General features: G+C 33.0%; 2 protein-coding genes and 1 long non-coding RNA gene across 3 annotated transcripts; all 3 read left to right on the top strand.

The window, feature by feature from the left end:
- Positions 1-3,076: 3,076 nt before the first annotated feature.
- LOC140005719 (uncharacterized) lies at positions 3,077-6,330 on the top strand. The gene is made up of 4 exons (XM_072046735.1): positions 3,077-3,238; positions 5,285-5,351; positions 5,448-5,526; positions 5,667-6,330. Exons 2-4 carry the CDS (start codon positions 5,328-5,330, stop codon positions 6,191-6,193), a joined length of 630 nt encoding a protein of 209 aa, XP_071902836.1. The 5' UTR covers positions 3,077-3,238; positions 5,285-5,327; the 3' UTR covers positions 6,194-6,330.
- A 2,917-nt stretch (positions 6,331-9,247) lies between these two features.
- LOC140005720 (uncharacterized) lies at positions 9,248-9,819 on the top strand. Its single transcript, XR_011813287.1, has 2 exons — positions 9,248-9,390; positions 9,633-9,819. It is a non-coding gene; the product is annotated as an uncharacterized lncRNA (long non-coding RNA).
- A 2,668-nt stretch (positions 9,820-12,487) lies between these two features.
- On the top strand, positions 12,488-14,775 carry LOC113740806 (disease resistance protein RPP13-like). The gene is made up of 5 exons (XM_027268325.2): positions 12,488-12,521; positions 12,721-13,346; positions 13,429-13,700; positions 13,812-13,910; positions 14,556-14,775. The coding sequence occupies exons 1-5, from the start codon at positions 12,488-12,490 to the stop codon at positions 14,773-14,775; spliced, it is 1,251 nt and encodes a 416-aa protein (XP_027124126.2).
- Positions 14,776-25,393: the final 10,618 nt, after the last annotated feature.

Here is a 25,393-nt window from a genome sequence, read left to right on the forward strand (position 1 = left end):
GAGAAGTGGAGAAAAGTTCAGTGAGTATCAGTCTATGCTATGAATTGGGAGTAACTTTGTTTTGAGATTCTAGAGATTGCTACCTTAACTTTTATAAACAAGTATTGTTGTTAGGTAGGTTTATATGGGAAAAAATCCACTTTTCGTCCCTCAATTTTGAAACAAGAACATGTTTCGTTTCCAAACTTTTAGGTGCGACACATTTAATTTCTGGCTATATTTAGTCCAAAAACAGTAAATTGTTCAATTTGGACGGAGAAGACTTACATATCTAATACGTGGCCATTAAGTAAAACCAATTTCTCAGTTAAATCAACGGTCACATGCTAGACATGTGAGTCTTTCCCGTCCAAATTAAACAATTTAAAGTTTTTGGACTAAGTGTGATCATAAATTATTAATTCATGTACTAAATGTGTTGGGTCTAAAAATTTGGAAATAAAATGATTTCTAACTCAAAGTTCAAGTACGAAAAGTGAATTTTTCCCGTTTATTTGTGCAGTTGTATAGTTATAGGTTCCTTTTTCATACACTTTGCTGTACTTGTTTAAGGGTTCTTCCCCTAACCTTGTGTACTCCATTTTACTTATCAATGAGTAAACAAAACGAAAGAAAAGATTCTGCAGATAAATAATCAGGACCCCAAACTTTTTTCGTTTAAGCCAAGAATAACGTACAGAGATGCTTGTCACACAATTGGGCTAACCATGGCCATGATAAGAGAAAAATCATCATGAAAATGTTGATCAATGAAAAAATTATTAGATAGTCCAAAAACTAAGAGAAGCTATTCGAGATCAATTTCTACTTGTTCTTTTAACTTAAAGACACAATTGCATTAGGATCTTCAAATTGGAATCTTATCATAACATATCCGGAAAACTTTTGTCAGGCACGTCATCCTTATCCCTTGCTTAAACCTTTTCAACAAGCTGTTTAGCATCTTCGCACTAGTACAGCATATGATTAGATGATTTTAGACTAAGTATAAAATAAATTTAGAATACAAGAATTCGAATGAAAATAATGGAAATTAATCACTAGCTATTCCATTATTAAGCATGTCAATGGGTAGAGTTTGTGTTGGATCCTTTTAATTCAAATCCAAACCCATTATATTTAATTGAGAAAAATGCAATTTTGGTATCCAAACTTTGATACATGAGCGATTTTAGTCCTCAAACTTTGGACAAAAGCAAATCTGACACCCAATGTTTCAACTTCTGAGCACATTTAGTATCTTTGACAGATTTTTTTCAAATTGCAACTTGAAAGAGTCATGTGACAGTCACATATTCGCCAACTATTGTATAAAAAATATCAAAAAATGTTAAATTTAGTCATTAGACTTAGTGTCAGAAGAATATTTTATATTTTTTTGACATTTTTTTGCAATAGTTGTCAGACATGTAACTATTACATGACTTTTTTCCGTTGCAATTTGGGATTAAATTGTCAAAGATATTAAATGTTCTCAAAAGTTGAAAGATTGGGTACCAGATTTGCTTTTGTCCAAAATTTTGGAACTAAAACCTTTCATGTGTCAAAATTTGGGTGCCAAAACTGCATTTCTCTCTATTTAATTAGACCCAAACTCATACCCAAACCCTTCTGAGTTTGCAAAAGTAAGTCCAAATCTTGACCTTTCTGACTGTGAATATCTAATAAGTACCCATTGTATTTTATTGAACATAATAAAGAAAAAATTAATTAAAAATGTATAGAGTTCCAAAATAATTATAAATACCAATCAATTTTTATTTTCAAATCATAAAATTAATATTCAAGAAAAATTGAATGTAATATTATGAACTCAAAAAAAGAACTATTATTAACTGTTATTATTTATTTTCAAAACTTCAACTGTATCCACGTCTAATCTTTCATTTATTTGCCTTTACTTCTTCTCCTTTTCCTCAAAAAGTTTATGTCAATTACAATGACAACTAGGATTAGTTTGAAAATAGAAAATCATCACGAAATCTTTCTATATTTGATCCAATGGCCAGAGAATATTAAATTATTTTATAAATTTACTAATATATATACACACAAACACATATGAGATTGGGTAGGGTATGAATTTGAAGAGTTAAATTCAAACTCCACCCAAATATATTGGATTTTGATTGAATCTAGGTAAAAGCCAACCCGTTAACATTGCATTATGTACTCGAAGTTGTAACGATGACAAAAGTTCGAAAGATTAGTATCTCATTCCGTGAAATTCATAATCTTTAATCGTACTACGTCACCATTTTCATACCAGGTAATGTTGCTCCTGAAAAAAATATTTATTATGGAATATTCAATAAATCAGCCTACCATACAATTTGAGAATCAGCAAATATGCATGCTAATTTTGAGAATCAGCTCACTTGACTTCTACAGGAAGGTTCTATGACCGAAGGGATAACGATGGATTTGGTTGACTCGATTGGACGTATTCAATCCGTATAACCAATTTAATATAAAAGTTCATGTACATCAATATGCTATTTTTACACAACATATAAATTCAATATTCTATATTTCACAAACTTTGTTTAATCAAACACTAATATTATAATGAGAAAATTCCAGCAATTACTTAATTCATAGGACACATTTTCTTCAAGAGAAAACAAGTGGATTAATAACAAATCATAATAAATATATACTATTTATTTATTAATTAATATCTATACAATATATAATACCTGGGTAATGGCAGTTAGTGCAAATATTTTTTCATCTTTTGAATTTCTAATTTTACTGCTATAAAAATTAATTTTTATCCTAATCACTTGATTACATTTGATAATATAATTATTCATAAACGGGTCGGAACATATAAGTCCGTATCCGATCCGTTATTTGGAAATATAATTTTTCATAAATGGGTCGGAACATGTAAGCCCATATCCGATCCGTTGAGGAAGCAAATAAACAAATAATGAGGGGAATCGACATATGTGGATCCATACTCAAACCCGATCCATTAATATCTGATCCGTTTCGGATGCATATAAACAGATAAGAGGGTAATCAACACATGTGGATCCAAACTCAAACCGGATCCGTTAATAACCCTAATTGATACTCACCTACTTCTTTCCATAATAGCCTGCCTCTCCTCCTACCCTCTATCACGTGATGCACATTGAAGACAATGTTTTTATCCAGAAACCCTACCTCCCCTCATATTAACTTCATCAATATTTTGCACCATGCACCTTTTGGCTTTATCTTGCCGTGAGTACGTTTTCTGTTCATCCTTTTCCCTTCTATTCTTTTCTAGTAATTTAATTCTGTTCATCTTCAACATGATCAGTAGTAGTTTTGGTTGCAAAACATATCGTGTTATTTCAATAACTATGGCATCCGTACAGATCCAACATCTCTTCTCATATTCTGAACTTTATTTTGCAGATTCTCTTGAATAATCAAAGCGTGCTGTATCTATATTTTTTAATATTGGTTTAATTATTGGGAGCCAATGACACTAAATTAGTCTGTGAATTCTTTTTTATACCTCTTGCAGTACGATATATAAGCAAGACATTGTTACTCAAGAAAAACTGAAGAGAGCGTTACTATTCCAGATTTACTTTGTTTTATAATGTTTTTTGAGAAATCTGAAACATCATGACATATTAGATGTTTTTGGTTTCTAATTTTTTGTAAACCTTCTCCATCTGTGAACTTTAAACAGATATTGAAGTTGCAGATATTTGAAACAATCATAACGGAGGTAACGTTCTGCTTCATTTTTTTTAATCTAAATCTCAATATGATATTTGCATTTTTTTTTCTTTTATCTGTGATTTTCTTCCCTACATCTCGTCTTTGTCTTTGTCTTTGTCTTTTTTCTTTTTTTGTTTTATGGAGATCCAGATTAAGTTGTTAATTTTGATAATACGTCTAATAGAGGAGTTGTAGTTTGTAATTGAATTGATGCAAAAGTATTAGCAAACAGCGATCCTATTAGCCAAAAGCAGGAACATTGAATGGCACTGTGTATAAAATGGACTACTTACAGTATATTACTGATAAAATTTGAGACCTCAATTACTCTAAAAATTTCGGTGATCAATTCTTGATAAATGTCTAATTATATAGGGATGGGAGTTGGGTGACCGTTCAGAGAGGCCCAAAACATAGGGACAGTTATATATTGTTTTCGTAGACCTTTTTTCCAGGGTTTGTTAGGCATTTGCAGCTGGCTGCTACATCCTTTCTTTTCCAATCTAAGGCATACAAATAAACTAATTCAAGAAATTGAATCTCATTTCTTCGCCTTCTATCTCACATAAGCCATGGCTAGTATTCAAGGAAATATATACAGTTCAAGTATTCGTCAAAATTATGTTGGGTAACAATTAATATGATTGAAATAATGACTCAAATTAGTAATGGACTCGTTTGAGAAAAGAAATGTGAATGTCATATTACAGTTGGTTTTGATATCTGCACTTGAAAAATCTGCATCCTATCTGTAGAGATGCATGCTACGCTCAAAGGAATACAATTAGACACTCTGTTGCTTACCTTTTGCTTTCATAATTAATCTCACTTCACCATTATTTTCACAAGAAAAAAAGTTATAGACATATATGAAGGACATTAAACCAAGCTATATTAGTATTTAGTTTTCTAATTCTATTTGGTATCTTAGTTGTTTAGTTTCCATATTAAATTAGGAAATCTCAAGTCAGTTTCCAAATAAATTTTGGTTTACAATTATATTTGTTTTAGGAAGTTTTAGAGTCTATAAATACTACTAGTCTAGTAGGTTATTAGGGGAAGAGAAGTGAAGTGGAGAGTTGAGTTGAATCTGGAGATTAGACTTGAGAGAAAATCTCATGGTTGAGATTTGTGAGTTGTCGTCAAGCGAAAGGTTAAGACTTAATATTTGTTTTGAGTTAAATAAATTATTGAGTGTTTGTTCTCCTTCTCTTCTCACATATTTTTTATATATGTTAGAATTGCTTCTGCTGTGTGCACGGGGATTCTTCGTGCCAATAATATATCCTTTGGCCTCCATCTTAGCCAAATTCTAAGGTTCTTTTCTTCTTGATGCTAGAAGAGCCAAGGGTCTCCCCAGTTGGGAAATTTGAACTTTACTATGTTGTTGGCAAAATTTTCACATAAACCATTAAATTGCTTTTGTTTTAATGCATAAGTCATGATACTGTCTAGATTTCTATCTCTTGATATTTAATAATCGTGTGTTAGTTTTCACAAAAATTATTTATGCTTTGTAGAAATGACTCTCAAGTGACTATATCTTATATTGGATCAGATAAAGAGATCCTGATTTAGTTTCTCTTCATCAAATCTTGGCAATGGATAAGCGTGCTCCTGATCCGGTAAATTATATTTGCTTCTTCCTAATTTCTCTAAATTTTATTATCTTGAGCTTCTACGTATATTAGAAGTAACTTTGCCAAATCGAAGTAATTCAGATTATTATTCTAAAAGTCGACACCAACTGCTGTGATGATTGCTCGGGAAAACTGCAGAAAGCATTGTTGGAGATTAATGGTAAGTCAACAAATTCTAAGCTCAACTGATTATTTAGTTTAATTTATCTCAATTAAAGCCGTAATTTGTCAATAACTAGCTAAATTTTCTTTATCTTATGTGTATATTATGTGTATACTAAGTTCTGCCATCTATATTAGGTGTTAATCAAGCTATTGTTGATCCACAAAAGAAATCGGTATCAATTAGAGGCAATGCAAACTCTTGCATGCTGATTGAGGAAATTGCCAGGATGGGAAAGAGAGCAGAACTCATGTTCTATGACAAGGAGCCTAAAGTTGAAGGACACCACCAAAAGAATGTGAGATTCGCTCAAGGAAAGCATCCGTCCACAGATGATCATCATAAGCAAAATGTTAGACAAGATGATGGACACAAACACTTTTGTTGTGATGATCATGATGATGGTGGGGAGGAAAATATGCCTTCATGGGGTAGTAAAAACATTTTTGGGAGCCACAGTGATTATCCTAGACAGACACATTTTTGTCCAGAAAGTTCAAGGCATGATGCTAGGAATCCAAATCACTCGAGATGGTTTAGGGAGGAGCCACCTCCGTATGACCATCCGAGATGGAGAATGCCGCCGCCGCCACCTTCATCTTATTTCTATGGTCCGTTCAGGGGGAGGAGGCCCATGTCTCAATTTGATCACTTTCCCCACTAGTAGTTGTATCATTGTTTTAGGTATTGAAGCACTACTTTGGGTTCTAGTCAATATGATTTCTTACTTCTTTGACGTTGATTACTTTGCTTATCTGTATTTTTTACACTAAAATTTCAATTCTTCAGTATACAATTAGTAACTTGTTCGTATATGTTCTTAAGTGAATTGGATTGGTCTTTTTTAAGTTTCATGACACTAGAAAGATCTCTTTTTTTTTTTTTTGCAGATTCTCTAAATTCTCCTATCAACATTTCCACTAATATTGCCATGAAAATTGGTCCTATCTCTTCCTCTATCTGTAATTTGATTGGAGTTACTTGCGACTCTACAAGCTATGAAAAGAGTGATCGCCTTAAACATTTCCAACATGGGTTATCCAGAGATGATTCATCGACCCATAGATAGAAAACCACTCATTTCTTGTTCATTCAACCATGTTCATTGTCATTTGCCAGAAGTGTTGTCTCACTTTCATCCAATAAGTTTCATGGCTACAACAATTTCATTGTCATTTGCCAAATGGATTGTCTCACTTTCATCCAATAAGTTTCACGGCTACAAGTATTTCATGGGAGAAATGCGATCATGGTTGATCGCTCTAAACAATTCTCTTACCGGTGTTCTCCTTCTTCCTCTCTTTGGTTTATCAAAGCTGGATTTAACTCACAATTTTGAATTTAATGCAAAATTTCATTGGTGGGAAGATTCCTCAAGGATTTTGCAGTCTTTCTAATTTGAAGAGTTGGATATAACATTTAACCAGATCACTGGTTCTACACCATTCACAGTCTTTAAAATCTCTACCTTAGAGTTTATTGATTTCGGGACTTGAAAATGCTTACTTCAGATGCTATATCTTGGCAGTAATAATTTGAAAGGTTACTTTATTTATTCTTTATTCATTGATATTTAGATTTGTCATTTTGAGGTTATAATTTTTGTGCTATTATTTCTTGATTTTTGGACATTTTGATATTTAGTTCTAATTATAGAAACTGAAGGTGATCCCTGAAATTAAAATTCTGAATCTCCGTGATATAAGGCTCTTGTCCATAGAAAGAAAGCAATATTGTGGGAAGCATACTGGAAAACTTGTGCAAATGCTCATCACTCTGAAGTGCTATGCAATTTGATAATGGAAGCAGTGGCTGAACAGCCAACCCCACCCCCCCCCCCCCCTTCCCAAACAAAAAAGAAAAAAAAAGGAAAAAATTGGATTTTTCCTGGTTAAAGTTGGATAGGTTTTTTGCCTAAGTTTTGTTGAGAGATTGTGTTTTAGAAAGAAAAAGGTAGAATAAGCTTTTCAATTTAAAACGATCTCACCAAACATGAAAGAAAAATAAATAAATTTAAATGCCTTTTTTTTCTAGATAAATATAAATTGAGAATGCTACAGCAGGAAATAGCTGCTTTTTCAATACGCTTTTATTTATTTATTTATTTTTGGAATGACACCAAGATTTAGCAGCTTTTTCAAAAGCCATTGTAAATTGCACCATATAATATACGCAATAATGAACAGATTTGAACACCAAAACAACAAAGTGAATACTTATATTGCAACGTGCAACACAACAAATTTTGTTAGTGAAAATTGTGTCTCACAATCAATTGCGTATATCCAACTTTAAATCACACGAGTCCTCACAACAGACTATTGCAGCACAAATTTGATTCAGAAGACAAGAACAAATTTCTATATATGCATTAAAGGTAAAATGAAAAGAAAGACATGTTTAGACAGCGGATAATAGCAGAGACAAGTTGTCTTCGTTTACTTTCTTGATGCCGAAGGCTGAGCTTGATTTAATTGAATAGTAGACTTCGGCCGCATGCCAGACAAGACTCTTTGACCATTAAGCAGCCCGCGGGCTCTTTTGCTAGAATGAGAAAATCAAAATCTTTGACAATTGATTTGATTTTCTCTCTGTGGATGTCATTGAAAAACTACTACTTCACGAGTTATTGTAATTTCATCACATGGTTATACCCTATTTATAAGTTATCAAGTCCTTGATTATTAATTCAATGCCAAATTGCCAATGATAATTAATATGGTAAGATTTTTTTTTTTCTTTTAATCGCAAATGCTAATATGAAGTTATAATTTGTTGTACCGTACATCAGATTCTCTCAAAGAAATAAAGAGAAAATGAAAAACAATGGAATATTGCTGGAAATTTCTAATTACAATATTTTAAGATTTCCTTTTTTTGATAAAAGCTATAATTTCATTAAAACCTGCATTAATAACATAAATTATATCGTCAAACATACACAGATATCAAAGATATGAAAAACAATAAAAATTACATTATAAAGCTTCAAATTTAAAAAATGAAATAAAATAATTGTAACTCCATGGACATCTGTGCATGCTTCCAATCACCACATTTTCTAATTAACTGCTTCAAGTCAAGATATTATAGTAAGATTTGCCGAATAGATTCAAGAAATTCCAAATTCGATAATTAAAATCTGAAAAAACTCAGATCTAACAAAAGAAAAGAGAAAATTATCAAAAACTTTCACTAAGAAGCCCTATGAGAGAAAAAAACTCTCACTACAAAATTTAGGAGAGAAGAATTCTCTCACTAGCTAAATAACCCGCAAGAGAAAAGAAACTCTTACTACAAGAAAAATTTTATTCACACAAATGAAAAAAACTATAGAGAAGGTTCTTCTCACGAGAAAAGATCAAAAAAATCTAATCTTTTTCTCATGGGAGAGTTGAAAGGAGTTTTAGTTAGAAAGTTTTTTCTAGAGAGAAGGAGGATTTTGATAGGATATTAGATATAGATTTATATTTTTAAGATTTCCTTAAGTGCAAATAATTTAATTCAAACTTGAACGAATTCAACCAAATGAGCTAAACTTATTACTTTTATTGGATTGCATTATCTGGTCAATGGCAAAGTTTGGATGAGGATTCCACGTTCCAATTAAAAATTAAAAATTAAATCATGAACACTCAAATCATCTCACGTTTTGGTGTCCAAGCCCTATAAATACTCCCAGGCTTGGTTACCAAATTCAGCAAAACTTTCTGTTCAAAAGCCTTCAAAAGAAAACCAAAAAACAAAAAAGAATGGCATTAAGTTCTTCTACGAGGTCCATTGTGGCAACATTTCTTCTGTTTTTCATTGTTCTCTCTCCCATGGTGATGTTACCATCTGAGGCAGCAAGACCATCTCGAGGTAATTAAAGCTTGTTAATTAAGAGTATACACTAACGGTATATATACTATCATAATTAGATGCATGATACATACACAAAATTTGAGTTTCGAGCTCAAATTTAGATTCGTTATCATATATCATACGGTAACAGTGTATGTGCTATTAGTGTACAACAGATTAATCCATTAATATATATCTTATCAAATTAACTTTATTTGTCATGTTAGTTGATCTTTTCTTTGTCCTGTTTATGCATCCAGGACTTCGTCAAAATTGTCCTGCTTGTGTTTGTTGTGCACCACCTCCACAACCAGGCTTTTGTTGCCGCTGTTTCTGTGGTGCACCTAGTGGTCCTATCCAAGGAGAAATTCAAAGCAATATGCCATGAGGGCACCATGCAGCTTGCTTGCCATGATCTGTTGGCATTGAGTTATATTTGTGAGGAAAGATGTATGAAATTAATTAAGATATCATGCAGAATCAGTAGAGTTTGTTGTAACAATAAAGGAGTAATTCTAGTACTCCCACATTTAATTTGAAGATCTTTACTTTGATTGAATGTAATTTGGCTAACTTTTGATGGATGTTCTCGATATTCTTAATTTCATGACGCACTCTCGAAGTTCCTACATCCAAAAGTGTGATCAATCGCTTAGTTTTGCTAAATAAACTAATTTTACATCAATTTTCCAGGACCTTCCTAATTAATTAACAAACATTTTTGAACCTCTCCACTCCTTATTAATTGGTTTTGAGATGAAAATCTAAGCTTATTAGGTCCAAAGTCATTAGCAGTAGGGTTTTTTTTTTTCCTTCCCCGGTCCCTGTGCTAAACTTTGGGGTCAAAGGTCACGTAAATGACTATGTAGCATGCATCCTCAGCAAGTGCAACACGGTTAAAAAAATTTAAAAAAAAAAAAAAAAGAATGAGAGAGAGAGAGATCCTTGTTTTGTTGATTCCTGTGTTACTGTTTTAGTTGTACCTTCAAACAGGTACTTCAATGCTAGTAATTAAGATCTTAAAGACACAATTAGACAGGAAGAAAATGAAAAGGAAAAGGAAGAGGAAAACACTAAAATTTTCTAAACTGCTAAGGGTACTTTTGCCCGTCAATGTAAGAGGGTTCACTGAAATTAATTGATTCTCAAAGATATATAGATTGAATGTCGGAATTAGAATTTATTTTCCCTTCTTCATAAACTATGTTTGCTACTCACATCGCTTTTAGTTTATAAAAGCAAGTTCAAGACTCTAGTATTCAAGTTTTGTTTCACTGGATAACTATGTATGACGCCTAAGCAAAAGCTTAAAAAGCAAAAACACTTTCGTAAAGAGTTATTTCATATTACCAGTGACACTGCTATACATTTGGCCAATAATGTGGAATGTTGACGAGGTCAGGTTTCCACTCTGACCCACAAAGCAAAAGCAGGCGTAATGAAAATTGAGATAGGAATCTTATACTAATGTTCATTTTCCCTCTGGTAAAGGTAACTTGGTTATGTTCTGCTGAATATCCTTTATCTTCATGCACTTGTCATAAACCGTTAGAAGAAAACACTGAAAGTTTAACAGAAGGGTGTGTTTGAAAAACAAAGAAACGAATTTTGTGAGTGTTATTGAAGAGGCTTATACTCTAGTTTAACAGAATTGAAGTTTGGGGGCTTTTTACGATTCTTAGAAGAGAAGGCAAAGTTAATCTGCCACTGCAGTTGTAAGATATGCATCCCAGGGTGGTAATATAGGTATAGAGATGGGAAATCAAACTCTGGGCTAACGCAAGTAAATCCGTTTTAGGCGCGTTTTCTAATATGTTCTTTAACTCTGCTTTTCAAGCAATGGGTATGGGATCTCGTGATAAAGGAGCTGCATAAGAGATTGCTGTTTGGAGCTGGAAAAATGCAATAAAGTTGAATGTGGCCTTTACGTACTAAATAATTTGGTTTGCCATTCTTCTGAAGCATAAAACATTTTCAATTAGCACTTACTTTTTTTTTCCGTCTTTGATATTAGATTTCCCACGTCTCTCTGCCTGATTGTAAAACCATTTGCCTCAAAACCTGCTTTCTTTTGACTGGATTATTTGCTCTTGTTTAAGAAGCTACAGGATCTTACTAGAAGGGAGAATGGGACAATGGAATTGAAACTTTCTTCTAAGATCACTTAAAAGGACACTCGGAGATTGGCAAATATTTGATTCACTGAGGAGGAGTGTGGATTTCTTCTTGCGTGAGTAAAGTTGGAATCATCCTTTACGTACAAACAGAATATAGATATCTTGTAAAGTCATTGATTCCTTACCTGTAGACAATATGTAGGGTCTAGCAGATATTAATCTGGCTTTGCAACTGCAATTAAAGGATTAATAAGAGCCTCTTCTACATTTCCGGTTCTTACTCTTCTTGAAAAACAAAGCTTTCTTAGAATAGATGGCTGACGCTGTTACCCCTCTTGTTATTGAGAGACTTGGCAATCTTCTGATTGAAAAAATTGGTTTTCTGATAGGTGTTCGACAAAAAGCTGAAAGACTCAAAAATGATCTGGTCCAGATGCGGTGTTTCCCGAAAGATGCAGATCAAAGGCAAGATGAAGATGATGGGATTCGCAACTGGGTTTCTGAAATCAGAGCTGCTACCTAAGATGCGGAGGATATCATTGAGATCTTTGCCAGCAAATTTGAGTTCATAGAATATAAGGGATTCATCAACAAATTGGCACATTGACCCTTGAAAATTGTGAACCTCTACAAGATTGGTAAAGAGATCAAATCTTTACAGATGAGGCATGGTTCAAAGTCGCGGTCGCGGCCCGGACCATTCCACATCGATCTCAGCATATCGGTCGTGGTCTCGACGAGATGCGAATTTTTGAAATATTTAATATTCTAAAAATTGTAAAAAATATGATAAAAAATAATTTAAAAATTAGTAAAAATAATAAAAATTCGAATTGATTCGGGGTGACTCGGTCATTTCAACCCTTCACAGTGACGACTCGACAAGTTAAGTATCTCGGAATTGTATCGTTCCAATATCGTATCGGAAAGGCCCGAGATAATGATGACTAGGCGAAGTCGTCTCGGACTCGGAGATGACTCGGCCGAGTCTTTGAACCATGGGCTCAATGAAACTGATGATAGCTGCAAAAGGTATGGTATCAGAAATCTTGGAGAAGGGATGAATTCGCATGGAGAATAGCTCCAACGCCTTCGGCGAACCTCTCTTTTCAACGAGGACAAGGATATAGTGGGTTTCCAGAAGATAACACAATCGCTCGTGGCAGAACTTTTGAAAGAGGACCAAAATCGCTGTGTGGTTTCAATCGTTGGCATGGGAGGTGCTGGTAAGACCGTAAGACAACTCTAGCCAAAAAAGTTTATAACCATGCTGATGTCAGGACAAGATTCAACTGCCGGGCTTGGGTCTGCATCTCTTCCAGCTACAATCACAAAGAGACGCTGAGAGCAATCATAAAGCAATTGAATCCGATAACTAATCAGCTACTTGAAATGTTGGAAAGGATGCAAGAGCAAGATTTGGAACAAAAGCTCCATCAAGATCTACATGATAAGCGTTATCTTGTGGTACTCGATGATATATGGAAGGAAGAAGGGTGGGATTGTCTTGCCAGGGCCTTTCCTGACGTTAATACATCAAGTAGATTGCTACTTACAAGTCGTAATCGCGATGTTGCCAAACACGCAGATGCTCTGAGCCACCCACATGAGTTGGAAACTTTGGGGCAGGAAGACAGCTGGCAGTTGTTTCTCAATAAGGCCTTAGGCCATGGAGCTAATGTTGGGTGTCCTCTGGACTTCCACGAAGTAGGCCAAAAGATTGCAAGGAGATGTGCCGGTCCACCACTGGCAATCACAGTTATAGGTGCCCTGCTCCTGGGCAAGAAGAAGTTGGAGAGTGAATGGGAGAAAGTTCTCAACAACATTAATACATACCTATCAAGGAGCAAGAGTAGAGTATCAGCAATTCTGGAATTGAGTTATGCAGATCTTCCTCTCAATCTAAAATTTTGCTTTTCGTAATTGAGCTTATTTCCAGATGACTGTGATTTCCGTCATCAAGTTGATCCATATATGGATTGCAGACGGAGTAATGCAGAAAAGAGATGCAGAAAATTTAGAGGAAACTGCAGCATATTATGTGGAACAACTTTTTAGCAGAAATATGGTTCAGGTTGCAGAGACAGCTGTTGATCAGAGGATTAAAAGCTGTCATGATTTATTGCGAGAATTTGCAATCAGCAAGGCAAAGGAAGAAAATTTTTTTCAGATCCATGAGATCAGGGATGGTGAAATATTAGCAGAATCCAGGTACCTTGCTATTCATATCCCCCCATAGGATGAAAAATATTTCGGCTCTTCAACCCCTCGTCTCTGGTCTCTACTTTTTTTTAATGCTCACGCTTACTGGGGAAAGGTTAGTCTTAGCTTCGAAACTTTCGGAAAGCTTAGGATAGTAGACCTTGAGAATGTTAGGATTAATTCCGTGCCAGAAGAAATTGGTGAAGTCAGGTTTCTGAGGTACCTCTGTTTAAGAAGCACATTAATTGAAAATCTCCCTCATTCCTTACGTTGCCTACGAAACCTACAAACCCTTGACACACACGTGTATTGGTTTGAAAAACTGGAAGTTCCAAATTTCATTTGGAAGCTTGACAGTTTACGGCATCTATATGCGTATAAGATGACATGTAATGAGTCTCTTAAAATTGAAGGATTGAGGAATCTCCTAACTCTGTCATGCATACACTTCGATCACATTATGCATAACAACATGACAACTTTGACAAGTCTTCGGAAATTGGGGATTATAGTAGATTAGAGGTCAGACATAGATAAATTCTGCCTGCATTTATCTAAGGTTGAAAGCCTAAGGACCTTACATCTTCAGACTCAGTGGGGAGGGCCACAATCTCTAGCTGGACTTTCTAAGCTCCATCATGTAACAGAGCTTAAGCTATCCAAAAGGATGATAATGCTCCCTCCCAATTTCCCTACAAATCTCTCTCGCTTGTCTTAGAAAGAAACATCTCTTTTTGATGATCCAATGCCAATACTAGAGAAGTTGGGACAGTTGTCGTGCCTCAAAATGAAATCTGCATATCAGAGACAAACACTAACCATTTCTAGGCATGGCTTTCACCAATTGAAATTCCTTGTGCTCAGAGACCAAGAAGACTTGCGTGACATGCAGGTGGAGAAAGCTGCACTGCCACAGCTCCAGTGCCTGAGAATCAGGAACTGCCGCTCATTACGCGTGTTGCCGAAAGAGCTGAAGCACATATCTACTCTTGATAAGCTTGAGCTTGTGGACATGTCAAAAGATTTTGTCAGTAGGCTTGATGCGGGGTTGGTATCCAATGTCCCTTACCTCAAAATATTTTGACTCCTGATTGCATGCACCTAGTTTTCTATCTTCGATCCTGGTTTGGTGTTGGTTGCATTGGCTTAAGAGGTGGCAAAATGGGTGAGATGGGCGGGATTTGCTTAGATTCGAAACGGAACCGAATCATATAGGTTTGGGTCTAACCTTACTCATATGTGTTTTGGGGCTAATTTAGGCGGGATCACTTTGAGATGGGTTTAGATTGATCCCGCCCAATACCCAAATCTATTTTTTATTTTTTTTTCCTTTAATTCTTTTTATTTTTTATATAACTTTAACATTTTTATTTATTAAATTTCTTTTGATTTTATTGTGAATTTATATTTTTCTGAATTCATTTACACTCTAGAACGATCAACAGTTACTTTTAAAAGACATAACATTTTGGTAAGAATGAACATATCTTCTCCCTGAATTAAACCAAAAATTGGATTAACAAATAAAGAAAAAGATAGATATACAGCCATATTCCAACCTTACCCATAATGTTGTCTGACACAAGGACTAGAAACAAGATTTTTTTAACACCAAATTCATTCTTGCTGACATTCTTAAAATTTCCAAAATTTGATACAAAAGAAATTCACATTAAATGCTGAATAAAGCTAGCACAGAAATGAAGAAGTTGATTAAAAATTGATAACAGGGTTGCATATAGAAATCTATGTAGATAGTTCAACAATTAGCATAAAATCAACGTAAATGATGCCAACAGTTAGTAAAGCATTGATTCTTGTAGACACCAAAATTTTACCAATTCATTTTATTTTTATTGTTATCTTTATTTTTTTAAAGTTGTTTAAATGAAATCATTTTTACTTAACTGGTTTTCTTTTGTAGGAAAGTGAAGAAAGGAAAAGAAAGAAAATGGAAGTGAAAAAAAATCAGATTTTTGCAAAAAAAAAAAAAAATCAAAGATGAAATTTTAGATAAATGAAAATTTTTTGGAAGATATTTGGGCCCAATGGGTACCCAAGTATTTTTCAACATTTCCCATCAAATAATGGGTACAATTAGGATGCATCCCATTTTAAATCCAATACCAAATTATAATACCCATCCCGCCTAAAGTCCTTTTGGGCATGGGTAGCCCATTGAGACTTGGGACAAATTGCCACCTCTATATGCAATAAATAGTCCAAGATTGTTGACTGTTTACAAGTTCGACAATCCCTTTTAACTCTTCTTGATTACTGGTTTTTCGATTCAATAACATGTTATGTATTGCCTTGAAGGAAATGTTCATAGTTCACGAAAAAAGGAAGCATAATTTTGCGTATAAAAATTTTTATTTTATTTTATTTTAATTGTTGGACTCAAAAGAACTTCATAAAACAAGGGCTAATTACAAAACTGCCCTTAGAGGTTGATCAAAGTTGCAGTTTAACCCCAAAAATTACCTCCTATTTCACTCCAACTCGTCGAATTAACTAGTAAAATAGTTGAGTTAACAAAAATGCTCTTCTGCATGGTTTATGCATAAAAACCCCAAGATTCCTTAGAAGTTCAAATTACAAGATATTATTTTTACTAAAGAATAATTTTTTGAACTTTTTGGATAAAATAATTTGAAATCCTAATTTTGCTACCCAAAATTATCATGCATGTTATTAATTTAACTGGGAAAACACTAAATTTTGTAAATATATATATATATATATATATATATAAAGGAAGAAAAATATATGTTGTATGTTCATTAAAATGCCTGATCAAATCTTCTTTCTACCTATAATCACATGACTTGATAAATTATTGGATTAATCTTCTATATACTAATAGTGTATACACTGTCAGTTTTGAATGAATGATAATTATTTAAATTTTAAATTTAATTTTTGCATATATGTCATGAATCCAATAGTGATGATGTATACACTGTCTGTATGTATATAATTAACTCTTATGGATTAATTTTCTATATACAAATAGTGTAGACACCGTTAATTTTAGATGAATAACAATTATGCAAAACTTAAATTTAAAATTCAACTTTTGCATATGTGTCATAAATCCAACAGTGATAGTGTATAAACTGACAGTATATATATAAGATTAACTCTTTTTTTTATAAGTAGGATGTTTTGAACCGAGAATCTCCTACTTATAATCTCTTCCACCTTACCACCCCTCCCTCCTTATATAAGATTAACTCTTGTAGATTAATCTTCTATATACACTGTTAGGGTCTGTTTGATAACATAAAAAAGTACTGAATCTGAATTTTTTCAGACATTCAGATGTTTTAAGTGTTTGATAAATGAAAATCTATTTGCTGAACTTATTAAGCAGTGCTGAACCTGTGTGTATTTTTTTCAGCACAATAATCCTAACTGAATGCTTAATTCTGATAAGAATCAATAGAATTACTTCAACTACCTTATCTTATCTACCAAATCTACCCTTGTTTGTTAATTATATTCAAAATTCTTATCTAATTAAACAACCTAATATTCTCTATCTAACGATTTTTAGTTTCTCTTTTCTCCCTTTTTAATGACTTTCACATCTTCTCCATATTCCTCATATAATATATTTCATCTTTTATATTAATTTGATTTAAAAATAAATATTGTCATTTTCATACCTAACAATTTTAAACTAATCAAATCATAGATTCTATTTCTTTTTTGAATGAAAGGATATAAGGGCAAAATTGTCAAATTAAACTTATTAAGCATTCAGCTATAAATATTTATCAAACAGTATAAATAGGTTTAGCATTAAAATTCAGACATTCACATTTTTTTTCAATGCTTAAAATTCAGCAAATTAATTGTTTCAGTATTCAGATTTCAGAATTCAAACTTCAAAATTCAGATTCAGTTTTATCAAACGGAACCTTAGTATATGTGTTACTCTAGCCAAGGCCAATGATAAAATTAAAACCTTCAAACTTTAAAAAAATTGCATTATTACAAATTACACTTTAGCATGTGATACTTATAATCTCTTCCACCTTACCACCCCTCCCCCCTTATATAAGATTAATTCTTGTAGATTAATCTTCTAGATACACTGTTAGTATATGTGTTACTCTAGCCAAGGCTAATGATAAAATTAAAACCTTCAAACTTTAAAAAATTGCATTATTACAAATTACACTTTAGCATGTGATACAAAACTCTCAATATATCTTAACTATCATATTCTAAAACTGACCCTTAATTTCCCTCACCTAAGGAAAACAAATGAAAAAGAAAAACATGAGCTTATCCTCCTTGAAGTTTTAGGTTTTAAAACATTTGAACCTCCAAAAATTACTTGTAAAAGCACTTCTCAATAATATATACCAAGGGAACAAGAATTTCACAATACATTCAATTGATACACGTTGAGGTTCAACAAACAACAAAATTACACAAAAAGAGTCATACAATTTAACACATGAGAAGTATTGATACAGGTTCTATAAGTGGCTCCCACTTTTCAAACATATTACTTAGCCCCGCTCAGTATTTAACTTCCAATGAAAAACATGAACTGATACAGGCTCTAAAGGTGGTTCTTGTCCATTTTCAAATATAGCACTTAGTCCCGCACAGTATTCAACTCCACAAGCAATTCCAACTCCAAAAAATATAACAGTCTCCAACTCCAACCATAACAAGAGGAAGTTATCTCGAGATGCCCAAATAACACTCTGCACACCCATAAGCCCCCAAGCATCCTGACTAACAAGTGGGTAGCGAAACCATGGTAACGAAAGTGTTTCGACCAAGCCTAATACTGGCACATAGCAGGCCCAGTTCTCCCCGATGTGGTAAAGTACATAACCGAATTTACAAGTATGCACATGTAACTTCAGGTATGATTCAACTTTCCAATGATATTTGGATAGAGTATTAGTTGAAATATTATTTGCAATAATTATTACTATAGCACTTTTTGTGATGTGATGTATGTGAGATAAAAAAAGTAGTTAGAAATATAATAAAGTGGATTGAAAAATGTGTTTATGATACAAGTGAAATATTATGTTAAATAATTCAGCAATCCAAACACATAAGTACTATATTATGATAAGAAGAAGTTCAATCACATCAATGTTTTGAATAACATCCCCCCATGTGATAAAGTATACTATGGGTTTCATCAGCATTCACAGATAAAATTTACAAGTAAATTGAGAAAATAAATAGGTTAAAGGAGGAGACACATGTAGACTCTCCACGGACTTTCTTTTACCAAGAATGAATTGTGGTAAATGTCACTTAATATCAAATGAAGGTAAATTAATCAAATATTTTACCAAGGCTAAAATCACAATTTAGCATATTAAGAGATTACCCCAGTTATTGGAGATAACATTATGGCTAAGGATCTTACTTTAAAACCATGCATGAACTTCCAAAGTACACATTTATGGATAATATCAAGATTGGGAACGCTTCTGCTGGCAGCTATTAATTTACACAGAGAGAAATTAAGGGTTCAAAAAGTGGACAAGTCTTGCCAAGGGGTAAAACTCACCCAAATATAACATGGCACTAGAGGCATCTTGGCCGTGCTCTGTGCCCCTTAGAAGTTTAGTTAAACATAGAGCAATAAATCTTTTTGTTAAATAATTTGAGCATCAAAACAATTAAAATTTGCTATGAAGAGAAATTCCGTTTATGAAATTAGTCCCCTATTTATCGTGATTTGGACAAAGATTTTTGAACCAATACCATGCGTGCATAATAATACCAAAAAAAGGAGAGATAATAAGTACACTACATTGTCAATTTAATAGCAGCATAACTTTAATTGTGACTAAACCAAAAGTAGTCATAATACTTCTAGCAGTTTAATAATTAGAAAAAGTTTAGAAAGTTGCCAAAATCTGTCACAATTTTCAACATCAATAAAACATACAAACTTGCACATTTTTCTATCCTTTTCAAAACATACAAACCTACACATTGGTTTTTTTTTTCTTTTTCAAAGAAAAAGCGAGTTGTTAATCCATCCATTTAAATCCTTTTTAATAGCATTACAAACAAGTGATAACATTATCTGCCAAAAAACTTGAGGATACAAAAAACAATATTAGATAAAAATATGTACTGCCATGTTTGCAAATGTACATGTACAAATTTGAAACCAACCATTTGTTTCATCACAAAAATGTCTTCTTAATCAAGATTGAATTTTTTAACAATTTTTTTTGTCGAACTACACTCTAGGCTAAAAGTCTCAATTTTGACTTCCACCACCAATTGCAATTCCTTAACAACAGTAATCAATTCAGCTACTTGAGTTTATAAAAATTTATCAACTCCTTTAGCCAAATAGTCATGATATATCTAGCTCCATATCTAGCTTATATAAAAATACAAATTCATAGAACCAACTTAAGCAAATGATTTTAAAATCTAGTTTTACACTTCTTTTCTTCTCAAACTATCATACCATGAAAATAAACCACCTATCATGGATACAATTCAGTAACCTAAAATGAAGAGATTATACAAAATATTTTATTCATATCCTAAATTGCTAGCCCCAACAATTCCTTTACATATCATCTTTCTCGTCTAATAAATAAACATTTTTTCGCCATTAAGAAACTTTAAATAAATCAAAATATGGAAATATAATTATCTATCTATAAATTAAGAGATTTTGATTAATTTCTCTATTTCCTTCCCAGTCATCATTCACCTTGGATCTTCACTTGTCAAATTCTCCCTCCTCCATCCCAGCACAATCAACCTACTTTCAAATAACAATTTTAATAAATGAATAATAAAATTGGAATGAAAATAAGTTGAGGAAAAATTGTTATCTTCCCTCAACAAAAATTGCTATCTTCCCTCATCCACTCCAACAACAAAAACCATTCATTTAGTTAATTATAGAAAAATTGAAAAAAAAAATGCATCAACTAATTCAATAGAAAAAAAATAGAGTAAATGATTAAGGTGAAGGAAAAAAAAAAGAGAAAAAAATGAAAAGAGTACAGAGTGAAAATTGAGCATGCAAGTGATAGTGTAGATAAGGATGAGGGTTCTTGTGGTTGTCTTTTGCCAAAAAGGAAAGAAGAAATGAGGGGAAAAATGAAAGCCAAAAGAAAAGGGAAAAAAAATAAAGATAGCTTACTCAAAGGATTAATGAGCCATGTGTCAAAGTAGATGAGAGCCACTTGGCAGCCATAGAGATTGCTACAGTAATCTCACTTCTGTCTTATATAATAGGTAGACTAGATGTATCTTGGCCGTGTTGTGCCCCTTTGAAGTTTAGTTAAACATAGAGCAATAAATCTTTTTGGTAAATACAGGAGAAATTTTGAGCATCAAAACAATCAAAATTTGCTATGAAGAGAAATTCCGTTTATGAAGTTAGTCCGCTATTTATCGTGATTTGGACAAAGATTTTTGAACCAATTCTATGTGTGTATAATAATACCAAAAAAGGAGAGATAATAAGTACACTACATTGCCAATTTAATGGCAGCATAACTTTAATTGTGACTAAACCAAAAGTAGTCATAATACTTCTAGCAGTTTAATAATTAGAAAAAGTTTAGAAAATTGCCAAGATCTGTCACAATTTTCAACATCAATAAAACATACAAATTTGCACATTTTTCTATCCTTTTCAAAACATACAAACCTACACATTGTTTTTTTGTCTTTTTCAGAGAAAAAGCGAGTTGTTAATCCATCCATTTAAATCCTCTTTAATAGCATTACAAACAGGTGATAACATTATCTGCCAAACAGTTTGAGAATACAAATAGCAAAATTAGATAAAAATATGAACTGCCATGTTTGCAAATATACATGTACAAATTCGAAACCAACCATTTGTTTGATCGCAAAAATATCTTCTTAATCAAGATTGAATTTTTTAACAATTTTTTTGTCAAATCACTCTCTAGGTTAAAAGTCTCAATTTTGACTTCCACCACCAATTGCAATTCCTTAACAACAGCAATCAATTCAGCTACTTGAGTTTATAAAAAATTATCAACTCCTTCATCCAAATAGTCATGATATATCCAGTTCCACATCTAGCTTATATTATCATTAGGACAATAAAAGTGATAAAAAAAAAAAACAAATTCATAGAACCAACTTAAGCAAATGATTTTAAAATCTAATTCTGCACTTCTTGTCTTCTCAACTATCATACCATGAAAATAAACCACCTATCATGGATACAAGTCAATAACCCAAAATGAAGAGATTATACGAAATATTTTATTCATATCCTAAGTTGGTAGCCCCAACAATTCCTTTACATATCATCATTCTCATCTAGTAAATAACCATTTGTCGCTATGAAGAAATTTTAAATAAATCAAAATATGGAAATATAATTATCTATCTATAAATTAAGAGACTTTGATTAATTTTAAATTCAATAGACCTCTCTATTTCCTTCCTAGTCATCATTCATCTTGGATCTTCACTTGTCAAATTCTTCCTCCTTCATTCCAGCACTATCAGCCTATTATCAAATAGCAATTTTAATAAATGAAAACTAAAATTGGAATGAATTTCAATTGAGGAAAAATTGTTATCTTCCCTCAACAAAAATTGCTAGCTTCCCTCATCCACTCCAACAACAAAAACCATTCATTTAGTTAATTATGGAAATTTTGAAAAAAAAATGCATCAACTAATTCAATAGAAAAAACAAAAGCAGAGTAAACGATTAGGGTGAAGCAAAATAAAGGGGAAAAAATGAAAAGAGTACAGAGTGAAAATTGAACGTGCAAGTGATAGTGTAGATGAGGATGAAGGTTCTTGTGGTTGTTGTCTTTTGCCAAAAAGGAAAGAGGAAATGAGGGGAAAAAAGAAAACCAAAAGAAAAAGGAAAAAAAATATAGATAGCTTCCTCAAAGGATTAATGAGCCACATGTCAAACTAGATGGGAGCCACTTGGCAGTCATAGAGACTGCTACAGTAATCTCACTTCTTTCTTATATAATAGGTAGATATAATAACCAATAACGTGAACCTAAAGTATCATCACAAATTATCAGTACTTAATATGGAAATATTTTACTAATTAACCAAACTCAATGAACAGATGATAGTATTACCATAAACATGTTTCAGACGGTAACAAGTTCCTTTGTCTGATTCCAGCCTAAAATTTGAAAGTTACATAGGTTTATTTTAAAACACCTCCATTCGAGATTGAAGGTTGTTATCTATAATTAACTTAAAATGCTACCGTGCAATGTCAAGTCCAAGCTAAGTTTCTAAGCTTGCACATTGCTAATTAGCATAGCTTGCTGGAACAATGTTTCAATTTTTTAACTCGTTGATTCAAAGGTTTAGGATGGGAAAGCTCTTAAGCAAATGCGAGAAAGAATAGTTCGACCCATTCCTCCAAAGAAAAACTAGAGCAGAATTCTACAACTGCTAGGTGGTACTAAAGTGATCACAACTTGAGATATATAAGTCGGATGAATATGAATCTTTTATCATTGGAAACTAGACTCAGAATAATATAACTTTCATGAAGTGACCATGGACTGATTCAATTCATATCTTCGTCATATTTGCCCCTAAATTTACTGTAACTTTCTTTCACAGATAATCAGGCTGGTCTGGTTTTTCTTTTCAAGTTATCAGAACTCGATTTGCAAAAATTGTATAGCTATGAAACTTGTAGCAATGGAAACTGCAGCTAATGTATTAAGTATGTCATGGGGCAGTCTAATTAACATCCCAAAGGGCCTGAAACACACTACAAATTTATACTATCATTTTGAATGTCATTGTCAAATTCCAGAGATGTAAAGGTCGTATGCCTATGATTTTTAAAGATTCAGAAATTAGACTCAGAGTCCTTAAACTCTCATGAAGCAACCAAGGTGCAATCAAGAACTTAACTCACTTGAAATCACACGTAAATTTGGGACGACTTTCTGTCAAAACCATACCAGGCTGATCAAAGTCTGCTGTTTAAGCCCCTATAGCTTGAGTAATAGAACTGATATAGCTATGATATTTATACAGCTGGAAACTAGAAGCAGACAACTAAACATCTCTCAAACAGTTCAACCAAAATTTTAATTAGAACCTATTCGAAATTGACTGAGGACAGAGCATCATCAATTCAGGAGCCGTTCACCACCAAGCAGAGCTGATTTTCAGCTAATTTTGGAGCTGCACCAAATTCTTTATGCATAGAACTAGTGAGAACTTTTATATTGACAGAAAGATCCATGACTCTAGTTTCATTCAAAACAAAAGGTGAATGATTCCGATATTTCTACACTATGTTACAGTCTATCTCCCAAGACTGCTCAAAGCTGACTGCCACTCCTGCGATTACGGGTTCCAAATTCGAAGTTTTGGTCACGAATTTCAAATGTTGTTTCACTTAAAATTTTCATGACATTTCATCAAGAACTCATGTATAAAAACTTTTAAAGAACAATAGACCAGTTACATGATAAATTAGCGAGAAACTGCTCACCTCAATTTGAGAAGTCTCCTCACGGTTCCGAAGCTATCCGCAACTCCATCAACTCCTAGCTTGCTCTCCTTGTTATTCTCTTTCCTAGTCCGATTCTATACACATAATTTTCAAGATTGTAGTCTGAGAATAACATGCTCCTTCATCCCTGCATCTTAATATCTTACCAGTTTTTCCATTAATTTTTGGAGCATCAAAATTGCAACAGTAGCAGCACAGCAGTACTTCAATAAATCAACATAGCCCAAGTTAAATTTGTCGAAAAGCTGTAAAATTAGTGCCGCTAGGAATTAGACTCCAAGTGCTACAAATCTCCAGAAGGCATCATTTTTCAATTCAGATTATAAGCTAGTCTAGATTAAGCGACAAGTGACTACAATTTTCCAGTCATTAGCTGTGCAGGTCATGATTTCCAGCCAAATTTGCGATTTTCTGGTGTCTATAGAAAATGAACCAGAGCTGGAATTTTATATCGTTGGAAATATCTTTGAATCTTTCCTTAAGGTTCTTGAAAGTTTGATGATACCGAGCTGTGCTCTGTGTCTTTCCTCACGGTTCCTGATTCTGTTCATTCAAGTTTGATAACAGAAGAAAGAATGGTAGCAACAACATCTGGGTAGATATCAAGAACTTTTCTTGCACTTTGGCCCTCCAATTACTTGTCCAATTACTAATTGTACCCCACACTTGTACTTAATTCTGAATTTAGGCAGAAAGTCTGAGTATTGGGGTAAAAATGGTAAAACGGGCCCCTCTCAAAACATTGAACATTGAATTTTAGCTTGGGGTAAATTAGAATATTGTCATCAAAGTTTCAAACTATGCATTTAGGCCCAAAAAATTGAAGGAGAGGTCAACTTGAGCTCTCTTGGATTGAACAAATTGGTCTTACAAGTCAATTGAGTGAGACGAAAAATAAGGAAAATTTCTAAAAATCAAGTTATTTGCAAAAGGGTCGATTAGGATAAACTCTGTCAATAAAAAGTACGAACACATATTTTCTCAATTTATTTGCATAATTTAGTAAAATCTAAATTATGGGTTTCACAGTATATATCTAAATTTGGTGATTACAGGACAATTTGGCAATATGGCCAAATGTTCTCTTTTTTAAAATCCTCCCATCTGATTGTCTTAGCTCACTATTTAATCTTTTAATTATGTAATATAAGCTTCTAGAAGAAATTATTTATTT

The sequence above is a fragment of the Coffea arabica genome, chromosome 4e, assembly GCF_036785885.1.
Source record: "Coffea arabica cultivar ET-39 chromosome 4e, Coffea Arabica ET-39 HiFi, whole genome shotgun sequence".
Taxonomy (NCBI): Eukaryota; Viridiplantae; Streptophyta; class Magnoliopsida; order Gentianales; family Rubiaceae; genus Coffea; species Coffea arabica.

Bases quoted from the DNA above. Each gene is read 5' to 3' on its own strand.
- LOC140005719 (XM_072046735.1), top strand. From the start codon at position 5,328: ATGGATAAGCGTGCTCCTGATCCG. The intron at 5,352-5,447 runs GTAAATTATATT...GAAGTAATTCAG, and splicing joins ATAAGCGTGCTCCTGATCCG to ATTATTATTCTAAAAGTCGA. The intron at 5,527-5,666 runs GTAAGTCAACAA...CATCTATATTAG, and splicing joins AGCATTGTTGGAGATTAATG to GTGTTAATCAAGCTATTGTT.
- LOC113740806 (XM_027268325.2), top strand. From the start codon at position 12,488: ATGGGCTCAATGAAACTGATGATAGCTGCAAAAG. The intron at 12,522-12,720 runs GTATGGTATCAG...GGTGCTGGTAAG, and splicing joins ACTGATGATAGCTGCAAAAG to ACCGTAAGACAACTCTAGCC. The intron at 13,701-13,811 runs GTACCTTGCTAT...GGGAAAGGTTAG, and splicing joins GAAATATTAGCAGAATCCAG to TCTTAGCTTCGAAACTTTCG.